The sequence below is a fragment of the Rana temporaria genome, chromosome 5, assembly GCF_905171775.1.
Source record: "Rana temporaria chromosome 5, aRanTem1.1, whole genome shotgun sequence".
Taxonomy (NCBI): domain Eukaryota; kingdom Metazoa; phylum Chordata; class Amphibia; order Anura; family Ranidae; genus Rana; species Rana temporaria.
The window spans coordinates 235,121,234-235,141,081 of NC_053493.1; the positions used below are offsets into that span (position 1 = coordinate 235,121,234).

The window sequence follows — 19,848 nt, forward strand, 5'->3', positions numbered from 1 at the left end:
ATGGAGATGGAATCCCATCAGTACAAAGTACTTTCCAAGTTCTTCCTTCACCTCCATCTTTATTGCTCTCTTCCATGAGGACTTCTCTGCTTGGCTACAATACATTATCTCCTTTTTCTCTTGAAATACCCATTATCATTCTAGGTGACTTCAACTTTGATGTTAACGCTACCACACTGTCTACCATTAAACTTCACAAAATAATCTCATCTTTCAACCTAACACAATGAATACACACTCTGACAGTAACAAGCTTGACCTTTTATGAAGCAACTAACCCTTGCGGAATCTTCTAAATATTGTGTCCAAATCACTATTTTTCACTGCTTGCAATATAATGTGTTCCCACACACTACAAACTGCATATATTTTAAACCTAATGTCCACTATAAAATAATTCTTCCTATCCCCAAACCATAAATCAAATATCAAAAAATGATATACAAAAAATCAGTCTGTGTGCTGGTAATCCTGAGGCCTCGTACACACGACCGGATCTGTCCAATGAAAACGGTCCGCGGACCGTTTTCATCGGACATGTCCGCTCGGAGATTTTGGTCTGATGTTTGTACACACCATCAAACCAAAATTTGCGCGGACAGAATACGCGGTGACGTGACAACGACGTGAAGGTGACGGCGACGATGACGCGGCGATGTGCGCAAACCCGGAAGTTAAATGCTTCCACGCATGCGTCGAATCACTTCGACGTCATGCGCGGGTTCTCGGGCCAGCGGACATGTCCGATCGGTCATACTGTCCATCGGACATGTCCGGCGGACATCGTTCCAGCGGACAAGTTTCTTAGCATGCTAAGAAACTTTTGTCCGCCGGTAAACGGTCGGCTGGACAAATGTCCACTGGAAAACGGTCCGGTCGGCCGTACAGACGACCGAACATGTCCGCGGAAACTGGTCCACGGACCAGTTTCAGCAAACATGTTTGGTCGTGTGTACGAGGCCTGAGACTCAATACAGCTTACATATAAAGTACCACTATGTGCATATTAAGAAAATAATTGTGAATAAACAAATACAGTGCATCCGGAAAGTATTTACAGCGCTTCACTTTTTCCACATTTTGTTATGTTACAGCCTTATTCCAAAATGGATTACATTCATTATTTTCCTTAAAATTAAACAAAAAATACACCATAATGAAAACGTGAAAGAAGTTTGTTTGAAATCTTTTTAAATTTTCTAAAAATAAAAAAGGAAAAAATCACATCTACATAAATGTTCACAGCCTTTGCCAGGACACTCAGGTGCAGCCTGTTTCCACTGATCATCCTTGAGATGTTTCTACAACTTGATTGGCGTCCACCTGTGGTAAATTCAGTTGATTGGACATGATTTGGAAAGGCACACACCTTTCTATATAAGGTCCCACAGTTAACAGTGCATGTCAGAGCACAAACCAAGCCATGATGTCTAAAGCCTCGTACACACGATCAGAATTTCCGATGGAAAAAGTTCAACAGACTTTTTCCATCGGAAATTCCGACCGTGTGTATGCCCCATCTGACTTTTTTCAGAGGAATTCCATCGGAGTTTAGATAGAGAATATGTTCTCTTTTACTCCGATGGAATTCCATCAGAATTCAGATGTTAGTTTGGCCGGGCAAAAGCCTGATCGTGTGTGTACGGGGCATAAGAAATTGTCTGTAGACCTCCAAGATAGGATTGCATCAAAGTGCAGATCTGGGGAAGGGTTCAGAAACATTTCTGCAGCATTGAAGGTTCCAATGAGCACAGTGGCCTCTATCATCCATAAATGGAAGAAGTTTGGAACCACCGGGACTCTTACCTAGAGTGGGTCGCCCGGTCAAACTGAGCAATAGGGGGAGAAGGCCCTTAGTCAGGGAAGTGACCAAGAACCCAATGACAGAGCTCCAGCATTTCTCTGTGGAGAGAGGAGAACCTTCCAGAAGAACAACCATCTCTGCAGCACTTCACCAATCAGGCCTATATGATAGAGTGGCCAGACGAAAGCCACTGCTCAGTAAAAGGCACATGACAGCTCCCCTAGAATTTGCCAAGGACACTCAGACCATGAGAAACAACATTTTCTGGTCTTACGAAACAACAAATAAACTCTTTGGCCTGAATGACAAGTGTAAAGGTCTGGCGGAAACCAGGCACTGCTCATCACCTGGCCAATATCATCCCTACAGTGAAGCATGGTGGTGGTAGCATCATGATGTTTTTTAGCAGCAGAAACTGGGAAACTAGTCAGGATCCAGGGAAAGATGAATACAGCAATGTAAAGAAACATCCTTAAAGTGGGGTTCCAACCATAATTAGCATTTTTTAAACGTATGTCCTTTCATCATGCGTTTTTATAATATAAATCTGCATAGTTTTATAAACTATCTTTTTTGAATAACTATGTCCACACCGTTGTCATTTTGCCTGTGGGCATTGTGAAGCCCACAAGCACTTACTTCCTGGAAGTCTTGGATGGGGAGTGATAATTGGGTAGCGCAGTGCATCCTGGGAAATGATGACACACATTTCCTAGGAGCATTAGAGGGAGATGATGTCAGGATCCTAGGTGATTCCATAGGCAAATTTCGTGGGACTGCATAGCAACAGGCATTTCCAGATGAGTAAAACATTTTTTTTTTCTTTTTTTCTTTTTTAGGTCTAATGAGCACAATAATGAAAAAAAAATTTTGGGATGGAAACTCCACTTTAAAGCGGGGGTTCACCCCCAAAAAAATGTTTAACATTACATTCAGCCGACTTGTTAGAATGAAATTAGGCTGTTTTTTTTTTAATTCCTTGCCGTACATACCGTTTTATCTATATTTTCAGCGTGGCTTCCGGGTATGTAATCTGCGGGACTGGGCGTTCCTAATTGATTGACATGCTTCCGACCGGCGCATACAGCGCGTCACGAGTTCCCGACAGAAGCCGAACGACGGTGCGCAGGCGTCGTATAGAGCCGACTCGCAGTCTGGCTTCTTTCGGCAGAGTTCTATGGACTTTAGACTGTGGTGAAGGTTCATATTCCAACAGGACAACGATCCTAAGCACACAGCCAGCATAAAAAAAGAATGGCTATGGGAAAACTCTGTAAATGTCCTTGAGTGGCCCAGCCAGAGCCCAGACTTGAACTCGATTGAACAGCTCTGGAGAGATCTGAAAATGGCTGTGCACCGATGCTCCCCATACAACCTGATGGAGCTTGAAAGGTCCTGCAAAGAAAAAAAATGGGAAAACTGACCAAATATAGGTGTGCCAAGCTTGTAGCATCATACTCAAAAAGACTTGAGGCTGTAATAGAGTACTTGGTGCCAAAGTTGCTTCAATAAAGTATTGAGCAAAGGCTGTGATTACTTATGTACATGTGATTTATTTAGATTTTTTATAAATTTGCAAAGATTCCAAACAAACGTCTTTCACATTGTCATTATGGGGTATTGTTTGTAGAATTTTGAGTAAAATAATGAATTTAATCCATTTTGCAATAAGGCTGTAACATAACAAAATGTGGAAAAAGTGAAGCGGTGTGAATACCTTCCAGATGCACTGTAAAAAGTTAAAGGAGTTGTAAAGGAAAAATTTGTTTTTGCTGAAATGACTGTTTACAGGGTACAGAGACATAATAGTTAACGGATTCCTTTTAAAATTGATTAAAAATAGATAAAAAACAATCATATAATGTACCTGTAGTTTTGTTTTTGCATCTACTTTCGTTTTTGCATTTAGTTTCGTTTTTGCATGTTATCCTGCCTGTGTGCATGTACAGAGCCATAGAGCAGTGAAGGTTTGGAAAATGAAACTAGAATCTCCCAGTACTGTGGTTATCAGGAAACAGACAACCAGGAAGTGTCCATAACAGAGAACAATTACAGCAACATCAGAGCAAAAACGAACAATGAGGACTGCAGTAAGGTAAAGGAAGCTATTTAGCTAAAAAAAAATGTTTCCTTTAGTGACCATTTAAAATTGCCAAGTCCTTTTTGTGGTCAACAACCACTTTAAATGTGATAAATGTGACTCACACTCTCACCTTATCATTTGACCCATAAATACAATGTCAAAATGCACCTTTTCTTTAAGGGCCAATTCACACTATGTTCGTTGACAGATGTTCTACCGCACACTAAACCGTCTGTCACTGCAGGGACACATAGGAAACAATTGCTTCCTATGTGCCCCATTCACACTGCAACACAGCCTAGCGGAAAAACATGGAAGCTAAACTGGAACTACGCTGCATCTGTGCACCACAAACGCCATTTAATACATTTTAATATTCAAAGCAAAGGCCCCCACCCATTCATGTCCCCATGATTTATTTTGCTAAGAAATCAGTTTGAAAAATACCCCCCCCCCCCCCCTAGCATTTCTGGCCATGGCCATCTTGTGTAAGGGCATTTATAGCATTTACTTCATGGAATCCATCTGCCTTTAGTTCAGCCATGCAGGCAGGAGGGTGCACTTAGCTGAGAAAACTCCTCCTCCCCTTCTGATTACTCATGGGATGTATGACATCATTTGGCTAGGCCTGAAAACCAGAAAGTAACTAAAGAAATGTTAAAAAAAAGAAAAAAGTTTGAAAAAAGTAAATATCATATACCTTTCTATCTATTTACTAATGTTGGCAGCATAAGGAGAGTGAAGTTCCATTTTAAAGAGCATTAGAAGAACATGGAAGATAAACGGTGAGACATGAGTCCAGTAGAAGACTGCAGTGAACAGCTTGATATCCTTCTGCCCCTTAAAGGGAAAGGTGCATTTTGACCTATTGTATTTATAGGTCAAACAATAAGGTGAGAGTTTGGTGTGGCTTCTGGTGGATCACATGGGGAATCACGTACAACGGCGCTATAAAGGGGAAGTACCATTCGGATGGCCCCACCCTTGGGGCTGCTTTTGCCGATTTTGTGTTAGTAAAACTTTGGTGAGAGACGATTTGCGCTTTTCAATCTGTTACAGCGTGATGAATGTGCTAACTCCATTACGAACGCTAGTTTTACCAGAACGAGCGGTCCCGTGTCATAACTTGCTTCTGAGCATGCACGTTTTTTCACGTCCATAAAGCCCACACACGACCGTTTTTTACAACGTTAAAAATGACGTGAAAATTTAGAGCATGTTCTACATTTTTAATGGCCATTTTTTACGTTGTGAAAAATGCTCTGGAGCCTACACACAATCATTTTTTAATGACATTAAAACATTTTTACATCCCGAAAAACGGTCGTGTGTATGCGGCATAAGGATTTACCAGCACATAGATTGGTTGAGTGCATATCATTTTCTGATATTTGACTGAAGGTTTGGGGACAGGAAGAATTGTATTATTGTTAACATATAATGATACAGTTGCAGCACTGCAATTAGGTTTAGTATATGAACAAGCTTGACCCTGTTTTCTCCCGACTCTGCACTCCTTGCAACTTCCTGAACACCCCTGTTTTTTTCTCTCAGATCACAACTTACAGTATATACTCAATCTGTCTCAATCAGCAAACAGTTACCCATAGAAACTTTCACCACTTCTCCTCTCTATTCTGCTACTGATGACCTCTACGACAAAATCTCACCCATGTCCTGCCCTGCCCACCTCTGTCTACAACAGATCACTCTCATATTTACCGGATACACTTGCTCTCCTCACTATACACAACCCTGCAAACAGATGACACCAGAAGTCTCAAACGATATACTGTATTTGCTGGTGTATAAGACTACCTTCTACACTACACCAAACTGGCCAAAAAGCAGGGGTCGTCTTATACGCCGGGTCAGCTGCTCGGATGCCTGCTGGATGTGCAGTAATACTGTATATAGCTTTGGCTACTTACAGTATATACCGCTTAGCCATTCCCGGTGAGCTATGTATTCAAATTAATACAGAGCCTGCTCGGATTGGCAGAGGTTGTTACTCCAATCCGAACTGAGCAGGTTACATACAGTAAGCTGCTCGGATTGACTTTGAGAGTCAGAGAGGTGTGGGCTAATGATGTTACAGCCTCTGCCAATCCAAGCATTGCTCGCCGTGATTGGCCCCAGCTCCATCAAGAAGGAAGAATATGGCTCCAGAAGGAAGAAATATGAAGCGTCGGAAGCCTCAGAAGGGGGGGTCGTCTTATACAGTGAGTACAGGCAAAAAATCTTTAAAAAAAATTAAAATTAGGGGGTCGTCTTATATGCCCGGTCGCCTTATACACCGGCAAATACGGTAGCTGCAAAAAAAATAGTTCCCTGCAAGATTTTGCCCTATATAAAGCTGCCTAAAATATAAAATTCTCCCTCCATGCTGCCAAACAGACCTATTTTCTCTTGTTAACAAACCAGTGTTAGTAAAATCCTTTCTATCTTTAACTCTCTTTTTTGCTGTTCAGCAGCACTCTCATTTTTGACCCTGTCTCTACAGGGGAGATTGCTAAACTTTTCTCTATTGCCCACCTCACCACCTGCCCCCTGGACACCATTCCTTCTTATCTGCTCTGTTCATCTTCTTGCTCTATTCTACCCTATAATACTCACATATTCAATTGGTTCCTGTATACTAGCATCTGCCACTACCCTCTAAAACATGTTCTGTTAACCTCTACACATAAAAAGGCCATGTTGGCTGATACCAGTCTGAACACCTGAGGCCCCGTACACACGGCCGAGAAACTCGACGAGCAAAACACATCGTTTTGCTCGTCGAGTTCCTTGTGAAGCCGCCGAGGATCTCGGCGAGCCAAGTTTTCCCGTTGACTAACGAGGAAATAGAGAACATATTCTCTATTTGGCCCACGAGATCCTCGTCGGTTTCCTCGGCCAAAAGTGTACACACAGCCGGGTTTCTCGGCAGAATACGGCTCCGATCGAGTTTCTGGCTGAATTCTGCCGAGAAACTCGGTCGTGTGTACGGGGCCTAAGACGCATATCCTTGCTCCCATTCAACTACAAAATCCTAGAATACCTAGTTTACAACCATCTGAGCTGCAATGTTAACAAAATCAAAAACAACCATCTTGACCCCTTATAGTCTGGCTTTCACCCACAACTGCATTTGGGGTAGTGCAGATCACCAGCCAGCTGTGTTGGTAAAAGCTAACAGTCTTTATTTTTTAAAAAGGTAAACCAAAACTAGTTTAAGTTTAGAATTCAAATAAGCAAGACAGTCCTTCAACCACAGGTATAAATCAAGGCTTTGGCTCCCCACCAGCTAAGCCTTGTCCCACAACATGGTTTAAAGTCCGTGTCTGCTACAAGGGCCTAAAGTTAAAGGGGTTGTAAAGGTTTGTTTTTTACTTTCTAGATAGGTTCCTTTAAGCTAGTGCATTGTTGGTTCACTTACCCTTTCCTTCGATTTCCCTTCTAAAAAATGTTTTCTTTGTTTTCTTTGTCTGAATTTCTCACTTCCTGTTCCTCCTCAGTAAGGTGTTCAGTAAGCTGTTCTAAATGACTTTCCACCGCTCGGATGATGGTAGAAAGCTTACTGAGGAGAAACAGGAAGTGAGAAATTCAAAGAAAGAAAAAAAACATTTTGAAGGGAAATCGAAGGAAAAGCTAAGTGTCCCAACAATGCACTAGCTTAAAAGGAACCAATTTAGAAAATAAAAGATGAACCTTTACAACCCCTTTAGGTCACCAGAGCTCGGCAGTGTCTCAGTAGCCCAAGCAGTATAGAGCGCCTTCTCACACCCCACCTCATGGACACCTGCTGACTGCTTTTTGCCCTATACAGCCATCCCTCGCAGGTGGGTTAACACTTTCAGGACCACAGTACCCATCATCAGGGTTAGAGGCTCTTTCCCACCCTAAAATGTCTCCAAATCTCTGCATTCTGGGTCCTATATTAGAATTTTTAATAACCCTGGGTGAACTGAAAATCACCCGCTCTCTCTCAAAAAATTCTACTGCCTTAGCCTCCAAGACTCTACTTTTTCCTTGTTCTCCTCCTACTTATCTAGGAGCTCCTTTAGTGTAACCAACAACTCTACTACCTCCTCTCCTATTTCACTTTCCTTAAAGGTCCCCAAAGGATCTGTCCTTGGACTCCTTCTCGTCTCCAGCTATAATTTTTCCCTTGGTCAGTTGACAAACCCACATGCTTCCAATACCACCTCTACGCTGATAACACCCAAATCTATATCTCTACTCCTCAGCTCACCCCTTCAATCTCCTTATGCATCACTTATCTACTAACCGACATATCAGCACGAATGTCAAACTACTTCCTAAAATTCAGTCTTTCCAAAACTGAGCTCATATAACTTCCCCTTTCCCATGATCCCACCTTTTCTACCAAGATCAGTATCACAACTATCTTTCCTTTCCCTCATACCAGGATGATAGGTGTTATTCTGGAACCTGACCTTTCCTCCCAACTTCATATCAAATCTTACCTTATCTTCTCCTCCATTTCCAAAACACACTTGTTCTTAACCAATGGCACCACCAAACTAATTCAATCCCTGGTTATCTCGTGCCTCGACTATTGCAACTCTTTCCTTGTTGGCCTACCTCTACACAGGGTATCTGCCCTTCAGTCTATCTTGACTTCTGCTACAGGTCTCATCAACCTTGTCAATCACTTAGTATCTGACACCCCTCTCTGCTAACATTCAAAATATTAACATCAATTTACAAAGTCATCCACAACTCTACCCCAGCTACATCAGCAAACTCATATCAAAATATTAACCAAACTGTGCACTTTGATCCTCCCAAGAGCTCCTGCTTTTAAGCTCCCTTGTCACCTCCTCTCAGGCTTGCCTCCAGGACTTCTCCAGAGCCTCCCCTATTCTCTGGAAATCCTAAACCCAAACTGTAAGGTGTAGCTATTCTCTGCGTTTGATTTTTTTTATTTTTATTTTTTTAATGCAGTGTTTCTAAAAGGGGTGCAGGGGTATCTAACTAATACGCGCAACCTACCTGTCTGATTTGTAAAGAATTTATTTGCAAATTATGGTGGAAAATAAGTATTTGGTCACCTACAAACAAGCAAGATTTCTGGCTCTCACAGACCTGTATCTTCTTTAAGAGGCTCCTCTGTCCTCCACTCATTACCTGTATTAATGGCACCTGTTTGAATTTATTATCAGTACAAAAGACAACTGTCCACAACCTCAAACAGTCACACTCCAAACTTCACTATGGCGAAGATCAAAGAGCTGTTGAAGGACACCAGAAACAAAATTGTAGACCTGCTCTAGGCTGGGAAGACTGAATCTGCAATAGGCAAGCAGCTTGGTGTGAAGAATTAAACTGTGGGAGCAATAATTAGAAAATGGAAGACATACAAGACCACTGATAATCTCCCTCGATATGGGGCTCCACGCAAGATCTCACCCCGTAGGGTCAAAATGATCACAAGAACAGTGAGCAAAAATCCCAGAACCACACAGGGGGACCTAGTGAATGACCTGCAGAGAGCTGGGACCAACATAACAAAAGGCTACCATCAGTAACACACTACGCCACCAGGGACTCAGATCCTGCAGTGCCAGACGTGTCCCCCTGCTTAAGCCAGTACATGTCCGGGCCCATTTGAGGTTTGCTAGAGAGCATTTGGATGATCCAGAAGAGGATTGGGAGAATGTCATATAGTCAGATGAAACCAAAGTAGAACTGTTTGGTAGAAACACAACTCGTCATGTTTGGAGGAGAGAGAATGCTGAGTTGCAACCAAAGAACATCATACCTACTGTGAAGCATGGGGGTGGCAACATCATGCTTTGGGGCTGTTTTTCTGCAAATGGAACAGAACGACTGATCTGTGTACATGATAGAATGAATGGGGCCATGTATCGTGATATTTTGAGTGCAAACCTCCTCCCCTCAGCAAGGGCATTGAAGATGAAACGTGGTTGGGTCTTTCAGCATTATTATTATTATTATTATACAGGATTTATATAGCGCCAACAGTTTGCGCAGCGCTTTACATCAGGGAAGACAGTACAGTCACAATACAATCAATACAGGAGGGATCATAGGGCCCTGCTCGTTAGAGCTTACAATCTAGAAGGGAGGGTCAAGTGGAACAAAGGGTAGTTAGCTGTGGGGGATGATCAGATGGACTCAAATGAAAATACAGTTATGTGTGAGAAGGGTAGGCTTCTCTGAAGAGAAGGGCATGACAATGATCCCAAAGACACCGCCCGGGCAAGGAGGGAGTGACTTCGTAATAAGAAGCATTTCAGGGTTCTGGAGTGGCCTAGCCAGTCTACAGATCTCAACCCCATAGAAAACCTTTGGAGGGAGTTGAAAGTCTGTATTGCCCAGCGACAGCCCCAAAACATCACTGCTCTAGAGGAGATCTGCATGGAGGAATGGGCCAACATACCAGCAACAGTGTGTGACAACCTTGTGAAGACTTACAGAAAGCGTTTGACCTCTGTCATTGCCAACAAAGGATATATAACAAAGTATTGAGATGAACTTTTGATATTGACCAAATACTTATTTTCCACCATAATTTGTAAATAAATTCTTTCCAAATCAGACAATGTGATTGTCTGGATTTGTTTCCACATTTTGTCTCTCATAGTTGAGGTATACCTATGATAACAATTACAGGCCTCTCTCATCTTTTTAAGTGGGAGAACTTGCACAATTGGTGGCTGACTAAATACTTTTTTGCCCCACTGTATCTGGTGCCATCACAAACCAGCCTTAAATTAGGTTATTTGCTTCTTCAGGAAAAGAAAATGATTTGGACAATATGGGAAATAAGATATTTATATCACGATTACCTTCACCCATACAATTACACATACCTTTTGCAAACATAGGTAAAATATCAGGGCTGCCCCAGCTCCATGTGTATGTACTTTCATTAAAAACAGAATCAAATTCAACTGGGTTTTCCTTCCAACCTAGAGAGAAGACATGAACACTTACCTAAAAATACTTTAAAGCAGAAAGTTTATTCAGCTCACAAATTATTACTCTAAACAATTACCATTCAAATCATACAATAAACAAAATGGACTATATTAGTCTGTGTCACCTCATAGCACAAAATCAGCAACTATGTAACTTGTATGTAGAAATGGAGTGTTGTGTTCACCACCCACCAGAAATGTAATATCCTGCGAACATAATTAATTCCTAGCTTTTTGTTCTAGTTTTTTTATTATTACAGTTCAAATCGTGGGATTACAGCAAGCAGACCATCTGACTTAGCACTCAGCAATGAGAAAGTAATTGGAATGCATGTGTCAGTATGCACAGAATACTAACAGGTACAATTCTGCACAGAATGTTGCTAAAACCCTTACAAAGTATATACTTGACTTAGAGAGGGGGTTGTTTTTTCCTCAACAAAAGTGGAGTTTCACTTTAAAAAAATCGGTCTATCCAAAGCTGATATTTCAGTTTTGTGCTGATGCTAGTGGGATTCAATTCTATGCTTGCTTCTAATGTGCTCCAGGCACTAAAGTATTTGACATTTGTACTTGAGATTCTGAGTATGCCCACCTGCCACAACCATCATGAGGGACTCTCATTCTCCAAATTGGATTTTTCACTTTCAGTGAAACTGCCCTACTGCTACTGTCAGAGGCAAATCTCTGTGGCAGGAAAACAGATACAGAACCCAGATGCTGGGATTACATTCTCACACGCTTTACTGCAGAGTGCAGTTACACATTACATGTATTGGTGTGGTTTTAGATGCACTGTATTGGCAGCCCAATTAAAAATGAATAAGCTGCTTTAATGTAACATACACAAATGTGCATGCATTACTGCACTATTGAGAGCTGAACCTAGCCTGAAAGAATACATGTTTATGATAAATAAACCCCTTTAAGTAAATCTAGACCAGGCATCAATAAAATGGGCGAGGACAGTTATGTGATGGGTGTTGCTATAAAGGGGATGAGGACAGGAAAGTGATGGGGGGGTGATATAAAGGGGTGTGGACAGTTATGTGAAGGGAGGTGCTATAAAGAGGGTGAGGACAATTATGTGAAGTCGGTGCTATGAAGCTGGTTAGGATAATTATGTGATGGAGTGTTATAAAGGGGGTGAAGACAGTTATGTAAAGGGGGGTGCTATAAAGGGGGTGAGGAAAGTTATGTGAAGGGGGGGACCTATAATTGGGATGACAGTTATGTGAGGGGGGTGCTATAAAGAGGGTAAAACAGGAATGTGAAGGGGGTGCTATAAAAAGGGTGAGGACAGGAATGCGAAGGGGGTGCTATAAAGGGGTGAGCACAGGAATGCTAAGGGGGTGCTATAAAGGGGGTGAGGACAGGAATGTGAATGGGGGTCCTATAAAGGGGGTGACAGTTATGTGAAGGGGGTGTTATAAAGAGGGTAGAACAGGAATGCGAAGGGGGTGCTATCAAGGGGGTGAGGATAGGGATGTGAAGGGGGTGCTATAAAGGGGGTTGTGATGAGATCCTTTGCTCGCCTGGTTCTGCTCTCCCGACACTCCTCTGCTACTATTGAGTCAGCTTGCAGATTGCAACGTCTGATGGTCCAGTCATCCAAGGTTCCGGGATCCGAACTACAGCTATGTGCCGTTCAGACCCATTAGGAACAAACACCAGGCAGGCTGTATGTAAGTTCAAACAGGACTCTTTATTTTCAAGTACACAGCACACTTTTATACAGAATTTGGAACAACCCACTCCCAACAACCGCTTTCCTATTGGTCAATTGTAAAGTATATGCAGTCCTCACTCAGGTACTCCTTAATCATGCAAATGAGGACTTGAAATAGTCAACAGGGATTCATCCAATAGCTTGGATAGAAAGACTATTATGTGTATTGAGACAGAAGCCCCAGGGGGTAATCAGTGATGACAGCAATGTAAAGGGGGGGGCTGGGGACTGCAATATGAAGGGTGGTGCTATAAAATGGGTGAGGACAGTTATATGATGAAAAATGCTATAAAGGGGAAGAGGACAGGAAAGTGATGGGGGGTGCTATAAAGGGGATGAGTACAGTTATGTGAAGGGGGGTGCTATAAAAAGAGGGTGAGGACAGTTTTGTGAGGGGGGTGCAATAAAGGGGATGAGCAAAGAAATGTGAAGGGGGGCAATAAATGGGGTGAAAACAGCAATGTGAGGGGGGCTAGAAACTGCAATGTGAAGGAGGGGTACAATAAAGGGGGTAAAGACAAATGTGAAGGGGGCTGGGGACTGCAATGTGAATAGGGGGGATGATGTGCAAGGGGGAATGAGAACACTGATGTAATAAAAGGATTGTGATGTGAAGGTTCTGAGGCTAGGTTCACATTATTGCGTACTGCGCTCTGTGTGGGCTGCCTTATAAGCAGAACGCAGAAAAAGAAGTCCCTGGCTCTTTTTTTTTTAAATTGCAATGTACCAAGAGGCATGGTACTGTGGCGCCATGCGATATGGCACTTGCAAAAATGTGCCACATTTGCCATTGTGCAGAGGTGCCATTGAGAGTCAAACATATGATTCGGACAATGGCTGGACATTTTTTTTACTGATTGGACCTTCATGAATTTTAATTCAATACCCCTGATCTTTAGGGTAGGATTACCAAGTACTATTTTAGTGAAAGCTGACCATTTCAAACGATTGAAAACAACTTTTGAAAACACATTATCATATTAAAGCAGAACTCAAGTTCACTGTATTTAACTATCCTCAAGCAATGCAATGTTGGCAAGCTCACTCACTAACATCTTTCTCCGGGCTTCTTCAGCGTTTGGCATCTTCAACCATTTTGATTGAATGGCCCAGGATCGCGAAACTACTAGTCATGCACACAGGAGTTAATTAATCCTGGCCACAAAGAATGCCATAAATGTACAGGGAGCTGTGCATGCAAGAGAAACATTACTGGAAGGCAAAACTAATAAAAATTCTATTGCAGAGGAGACAATACTGAGGCTCTTCTGCAATCTTCAATAGAAGCCTACCTGCCATCAATTAGTTCCACTTTACAATCTATTAAGAGTGATTGTGTTTAATTGTACTTTAAAAAAAAAATCCTGAGTACAAAAAAATACCAAAGAAAAAATAGATCTATGCTGACAGCTAACTCGGCAAACTCAGCAGAAGTCCTCACATTGCTTCAACCTGTATAACTGCCTATGACACAATATGGTAAGCATATTGATAATATGTCGAGAGAAATAAGAGAAAACTATATAAAGGCAACCAAGAAAAATTGGAAAGTTCCCTCTTATTCCCTTTTTTTTTTACATACCACTATATCCCTGATGATAAAATAGCTACTTCTACTTTCTTTAACTTATCTGAAACACTTGGAAAACCAACATTATTGATTCCTTTTCTGTGCCTGGTTCTCAACGCTGCTCATGATATGACACATTTGTCAATATGCTTACTTTTAAAAGTGTTTTATAATGCACCTAAACAAAGACAGAAAAATACAAGAGCCGATGCAAAAAACACATTGAGGGTTATTTACGAAAGGCAAATCCACTTTGCACTACAAGTGCAAAGTGCACTTGAAATTACACCGAAAGTGTACTTGGAAGTGCAGTCGCTGTAAATCTGAGGGGTAGATCTGAAATGAGGGCACTTCCAAGAGCACGTTCAGTGCAATTTCAAGTGCACTTTGCACTTGTAGTGCAAAGTGGATTTGCCTTTAGTAAATAACCCCCATTGAGTCCATCCATCCTAAAATGTAAATTTTAGTTATGCATCTTCATTTAAAGATACCGTAATCTATTGTTTTAAAAACCTTGTTTCTATGTATAGTTTGTAATTACACATGCTTGGGAGATGGACAGTCGTATGTGTTTATGATACATGCAGGTTGTACTTCTTGCTTAGCAGCTCTGCGCAGTAATGTGTAGTGTTTGTAACCCTAAAAAAAAAAAAAAAAAAATGGATCCTGTTCCCTTAAAGCATGTTATACAGCACAGTGGCTTTGTATTTTGGCCACCTGTATAACCTAAAAAAGCTCTCTTCTCTGCCCACCCCTTCTCTCCCTGCCTGTCAGCTCCATCCACTCCCCAGCCCTCCCCTCCTGCTTCTATCATAACACAATGATATTGCTACAATCCCCTCTGGTATATTAAATAATGTCCCCTGTGCATATTTATTTTTTTAACCCCTTAACGCCCGCCGCACGACTATTAACGTCCGCAAAATGGCACGGACAGGCAGAAGGGCATATATATACGTCCTTGCCTTCTAGCGGGTGGGGGGTCCGATCGGGGCCCCCCCCCCTGCTGCGTGCGGCGGGCGGAATCCCACAGGGAGTGATCCGGGACGACGGCGCGGCTATTCGTTTATAGCCGCTCCGTCGCGATCGCTCCCCGGAGCTGAAGAATGGGGAGAGCCGTGTGTAAACACGGCTTCACCGTGCTTCACTTTGGCGGCGTATCGATCGAGTGATCCTTTTTATAGGGAGACTCGATCGATGACGTCAGTCCTACAGCCACACCCCCCTACAGTTGTAAACACACACTAGGTGAACCCTAACTCCTACAGCGCCCCCTGTAGTTAACTCTTAAACTGCAACTGTCATTTTCACAATAAACAATGCAATTTAAATGCATTTTTTGCTGTGAAAATGACAATGGTCCCAAAAATGTGTCAAAATTGTCCGAAGTGTCCGCCATAATGTCGCAGTCACGAAAAAAATCGCTGATCGCCGCCAATAGTAGTAAAAAAAAAAAATTATTAAAAATGCATAAAAACTATCCCCTATTTGGTAAACGCTATAAATTTTGCGCAAACCAATTGATAAACACTTATTGCGATTTTTTTTTACCAAAAATAGGTAGAAGAATACGTATCGGCCTAAACTGAGGAAAAAATATGTTTTTATATATGTTTTTGGGGGATATTTATTATAGCAAAAAGTAAAAAATATTGCATTTTTTTCACAATTGTCGCTCTATTTTTGTTTATAGCGCAAAAAAAAAAAAAACGCAGAGGTGATTAAATACCACCAAAAGAAAACTCTATTTGTGGGGAAAAAAGAACGCAAATTTTGTTTGGGAGCCACGTCGCATGACCGCGCAATTGTCTGTTAAAGCGACGCAGTGCCGAATTGTAAAAACGCCTTTGGGCATTTAGCAGCATATTGGTCCGGGGCTTAAGTGGTTAAAATGCCTGTGTGTATATCATTTCATAGCACCGATCAGCGCTCACGTGACCGGCCACCTCTCTCCTCCCCCTGGCTGATGTCAGTGGGGCTTTCCCAGCACTGCACATTGTAGCTGTCAGATTGAGAAAGGCGGCCAGTCACATGAGACCCGATCAGTGCTATGAAATTAGGTACACAGTGGACTTTTTATTTTTCAAAACACATGCACTGGGGACATTATTTAATATACCAGAGGTAATTGGAGCAATGTCATTGAGTGGCTTAACAACCACTTTAAGTTTACCTACATATGCAAAAACAAAAATGGAATATATAGCTGCTTACCAGTCCTTAGATATGCTGATCGTGTCTTGTTTTTTCCAATTTAGTTACACAAATTAATGTGAAAGTGGAGGTGAAACTGTTTTTTTTTTCAAAACTAGAGGAAAGAAAATGATCTATGTGCTGTCCATAGTAACAAATAACTTTCTTTCATATGTTTTTCAACATGCAAACTTCCTGGTATTTATGTAATGGGGCGACAGGTCCCCATTAGTGATCCTGGAGATGGCTGGGCTAGTTTGTTGGCAATGCATAAATCTCTTCTGATGGAGTACTGGTTCAGAAGGCTTCTATGGCTGATGATAAGGTTTAGTATCAATGCAAAAATTTAGCACGTAGCTGACATAAGGATGTCATGTGATGCATTTGTTGGACTTACTGCTGTCAAGTATCACCAAGACTCTTGGAAATAGTGGTGCATTCGGAGAATCCCTTGACGATTTGTCAGCCATTGGAAAGAGGTATGTATATGGCCTTATGTACACAGGGCGTATGGTGTTTTTTTTTTTTCCTCTAAATGCCCCTGCAGGTTATCCTTTGTGTCTATGCACACATAGGCATTTGGAGGTGTTTAGAGGCAGGGGTGTTTACATGCAGAGAAAAAAATCACTGCCAGTGCTTCCAGAAGCAGCAGCATGTCGACAGAAAAAAGTAGTTTAAAGTGTGTAAACGTCATCTAAATGCGCATTGACAATATGCAAATAAAGCACTTAAATGTTGATTAATTTTAATAGATAGAATTATTATTATGGCCAATGGAACAAATTGGCCAAAATTGATTATTTGCACTTGACGCGTCTAAATGCATTTACATGCATCAAGCTTCTTTTCTGTCAAAAGACGCTGCTGTCAGGAGGAAAGGCAAAGTGTCCTGTGGGCATAAGGCCAATTTGTTCACCCTTGAGACTGTTGGGTGTATTACACACATAAGTATAACACAGCAAAGGCTGTGCCACCAGGCTGTGCCACCACTTCTGTGAAGACAGTAAAATTCAGAGATTCTGCATGTACCTTGGATTGGATTCAGTAGGCAGAAATTTTTCGAAATGCATGAAGTAAAGCTCCTTGAAAACAGCTTGTCAGGTGCAGAAGGATCAGAGTACTGTATACTCTGTTGTGTGATTGTGTCCGCTATGCGTATTACAAGAAGTGATCTTGTGAATGTGATGATTTGAATGCATAGATAAAGGTTATTTTAGCTCAGCTGAGTGGAAATGCCAAAGCTGTCAAGCAGTACACAGTTTAACCCATAAACACGGGAGAGATAGCAAGGTGCACTGAACCTTTTGGAGGTCATTTTTATATCCTGTTGCTATTAACTAACAGCATGAGAGGTCAGTGTTATGTCATGCTTTTCTCTGTGATACTTTGGAGTGTTAGAGAAGTAGATAACCGATTATTCTAGTAAAAGAAAAATGGAGGATTTCTATAACAAAGCATGGGATTCTCGTGAGAGACAGTTATGCACATTATGAACAGTAAAGACGGCTATAGACAGTTCAAATCTTGACCCGTTCAGCAGGAATGGGCCGAGATTCGAATCATGTATGGGCAGGCTGAATGTACCCAAGTTGATAGATCGATCAAGTGCAAGTGGCTGTCATAGCTGCTAACAATAATCAGTCTTATCCCGGTGGGGAAAGCTTCCCCCCACACTCCACCCCACCGGAAGAACACAATGGCTCGACAGGAGGGATTCTCCTGTCCACACTGTGTGTGTGGATGGGGGAATACAGAGAATTTGCTCCTTCTATGGCTGGCCTTAGTAAGATGTTGCTGTGTCTGCTTCAGGCTTTTGTTGCCTGATGATTAAAATAACATACATGTTAAAACCCTAACAAACTTCCAGATAAAAACCTGTCTAAATAAAAAGTCCTTTCCGTCCCCTTGCTTCGAGTGACAGGGTTTTTACATATCTCGTGCACTAGCTTGGACACATGCACATTCCTGGATGTTTATCATAATATGGGGGGTGATCCACAGTTCATTGTGAGAGGTAATGTATGTCACTCGAAGCAAGTGGACGGAAATGACTTTTTATTTAGACAGGTTTTTATCTGGAAGTCTGTTAATTTTCACTTAACAATAAAAGTGGATTGCTCAGAGCTGGATTAACTATGTGTGGCAAGACTGGGCACAGATGATAGGAAATCTTATTCTCTACATTGTGACATCAAAAAAAAAAAAATGTTTGGGTTTACATCCACTTTAAGCCTTGTACACACGCTCGGTTTACTCGGCAAGAACCAGCAAGAAAACTGCTGGCAGAGCTTTCTTGCCGAGTATACAGAGCGTGTGTACGAGGGTTTCACGTTTCTCATCAAGAAAACGGGCTAAAATCTTGATGAGAAAAATAGAGAACCTGCTCTCTATTTTCTCGTCGTGATTCTCGGTAGTGTTTTTTCTGCTGAGAAACCCGAGAGTGTGTATACTTACCTGTCGCCGTGAAAACTTTGACGCATGCGCGGTAGCTTCCTAGGCATAGGTAGGGTGCTGCAAGATGGCGGCGACGCATCTAATGCGACGAGAGCATGCTTGCCAAGAATCTTGTCAGGAAAAACAAAGTTTTTTTTCCTGACGAGATTCTGGCCCGTGTGTACAGGGCTTCACTGTCCCGGGGTGTCCATGCTGCTCCTCTATTGATACAATACAGTATATTTGTATTTGTTTTTGCCAGGATCACCAGAGCAAAACATTGCCTAAAAAAGAAAAATACAGCCAACATATTTACCAATTCATTACCCGCATATATTAAAATGACGGCCGCAAGGTGGCTATGTCATCCTGGGCGGCCGTCATATGAGGTCCTCGGCCTCCTGGCCACTAGGGGACGCACGTGCGCACGCCGCGTCACTCGGGTGCCGATGCGCGTGCCTGACAGCCGCGATCGGCAGTTACACAGCCAAGGAAGTGGATCTGTGTGCATAAACACACAGATCCACGTCCTGTCAGGGAGAGGAGACCGATGGTGTGTCCTTTGTACATAGGAACGCAGATCGGTCACCTCCCCCAGTCAGTCCCCTCCCCCCACAGTTAGAATTACTCCCTAGGACACACATTTAACTCCTTGATCGCCCCCTAGTGTTAACCCTTCCCTGCCAGTCACATTTACACAGAAATCAATGCATTTTTATAGGCCCGATCGCTGTATAAATGTCAATGGTCCCAAAAATGTGTCAAAAGTGTCCGATGTGTCTTTCGCAATATCGCAGTCACAATAAAGAAAAAAAAAAAAAAAAAAAAATCGCAGATCGCCGCCATTGCTAGTAAAAAAATAAAATAAAAAGGCCATAAATCTATCCCCTATTTTGTAGACACTATGGCCCGGTTTTAGATACAATTGCGTATCTATCGGCGGGCGTAACATATCTCAGATACGTTACGCCGCCGTAACTTAGGGCCCAAGTTCCGTATTCAGAAAGAACTTGCGGCGTAGCGTATGTGGTCCGGCGTAAGCCGGGGGAATTCAAATTCTCCATGCAGTGGGCGTGTTGTATG

General features: G+C 42.1%; 1 protein-coding gene across 2 annotated transcripts in view; it reads right to left on the bottom strand.

Annotated features, from left to right (window-relative positions):
* The window catches only part of PIGN (phosphatidylinositol glycan anchor biosynthesis class N), a 453,184-nt gene that overhangs the window by 387,879 nt on the left and 45,457 nt on the right, over positions 1 to 19,848 (bottom strand). For both annotated transcript variants that reach the window (XM_040353586.1, XM_040353585.1), the window contains exon 4: positions 10,733 to 10,831. In XM_040353586.1, coding sequence (XP_040209520.1) covers positions 10,733 to 10,831 — 99 coding nt within the window. The remainder of the gene's footprint in view (positions 1 to 10,732; positions 10,832 to 19,848) is intronic.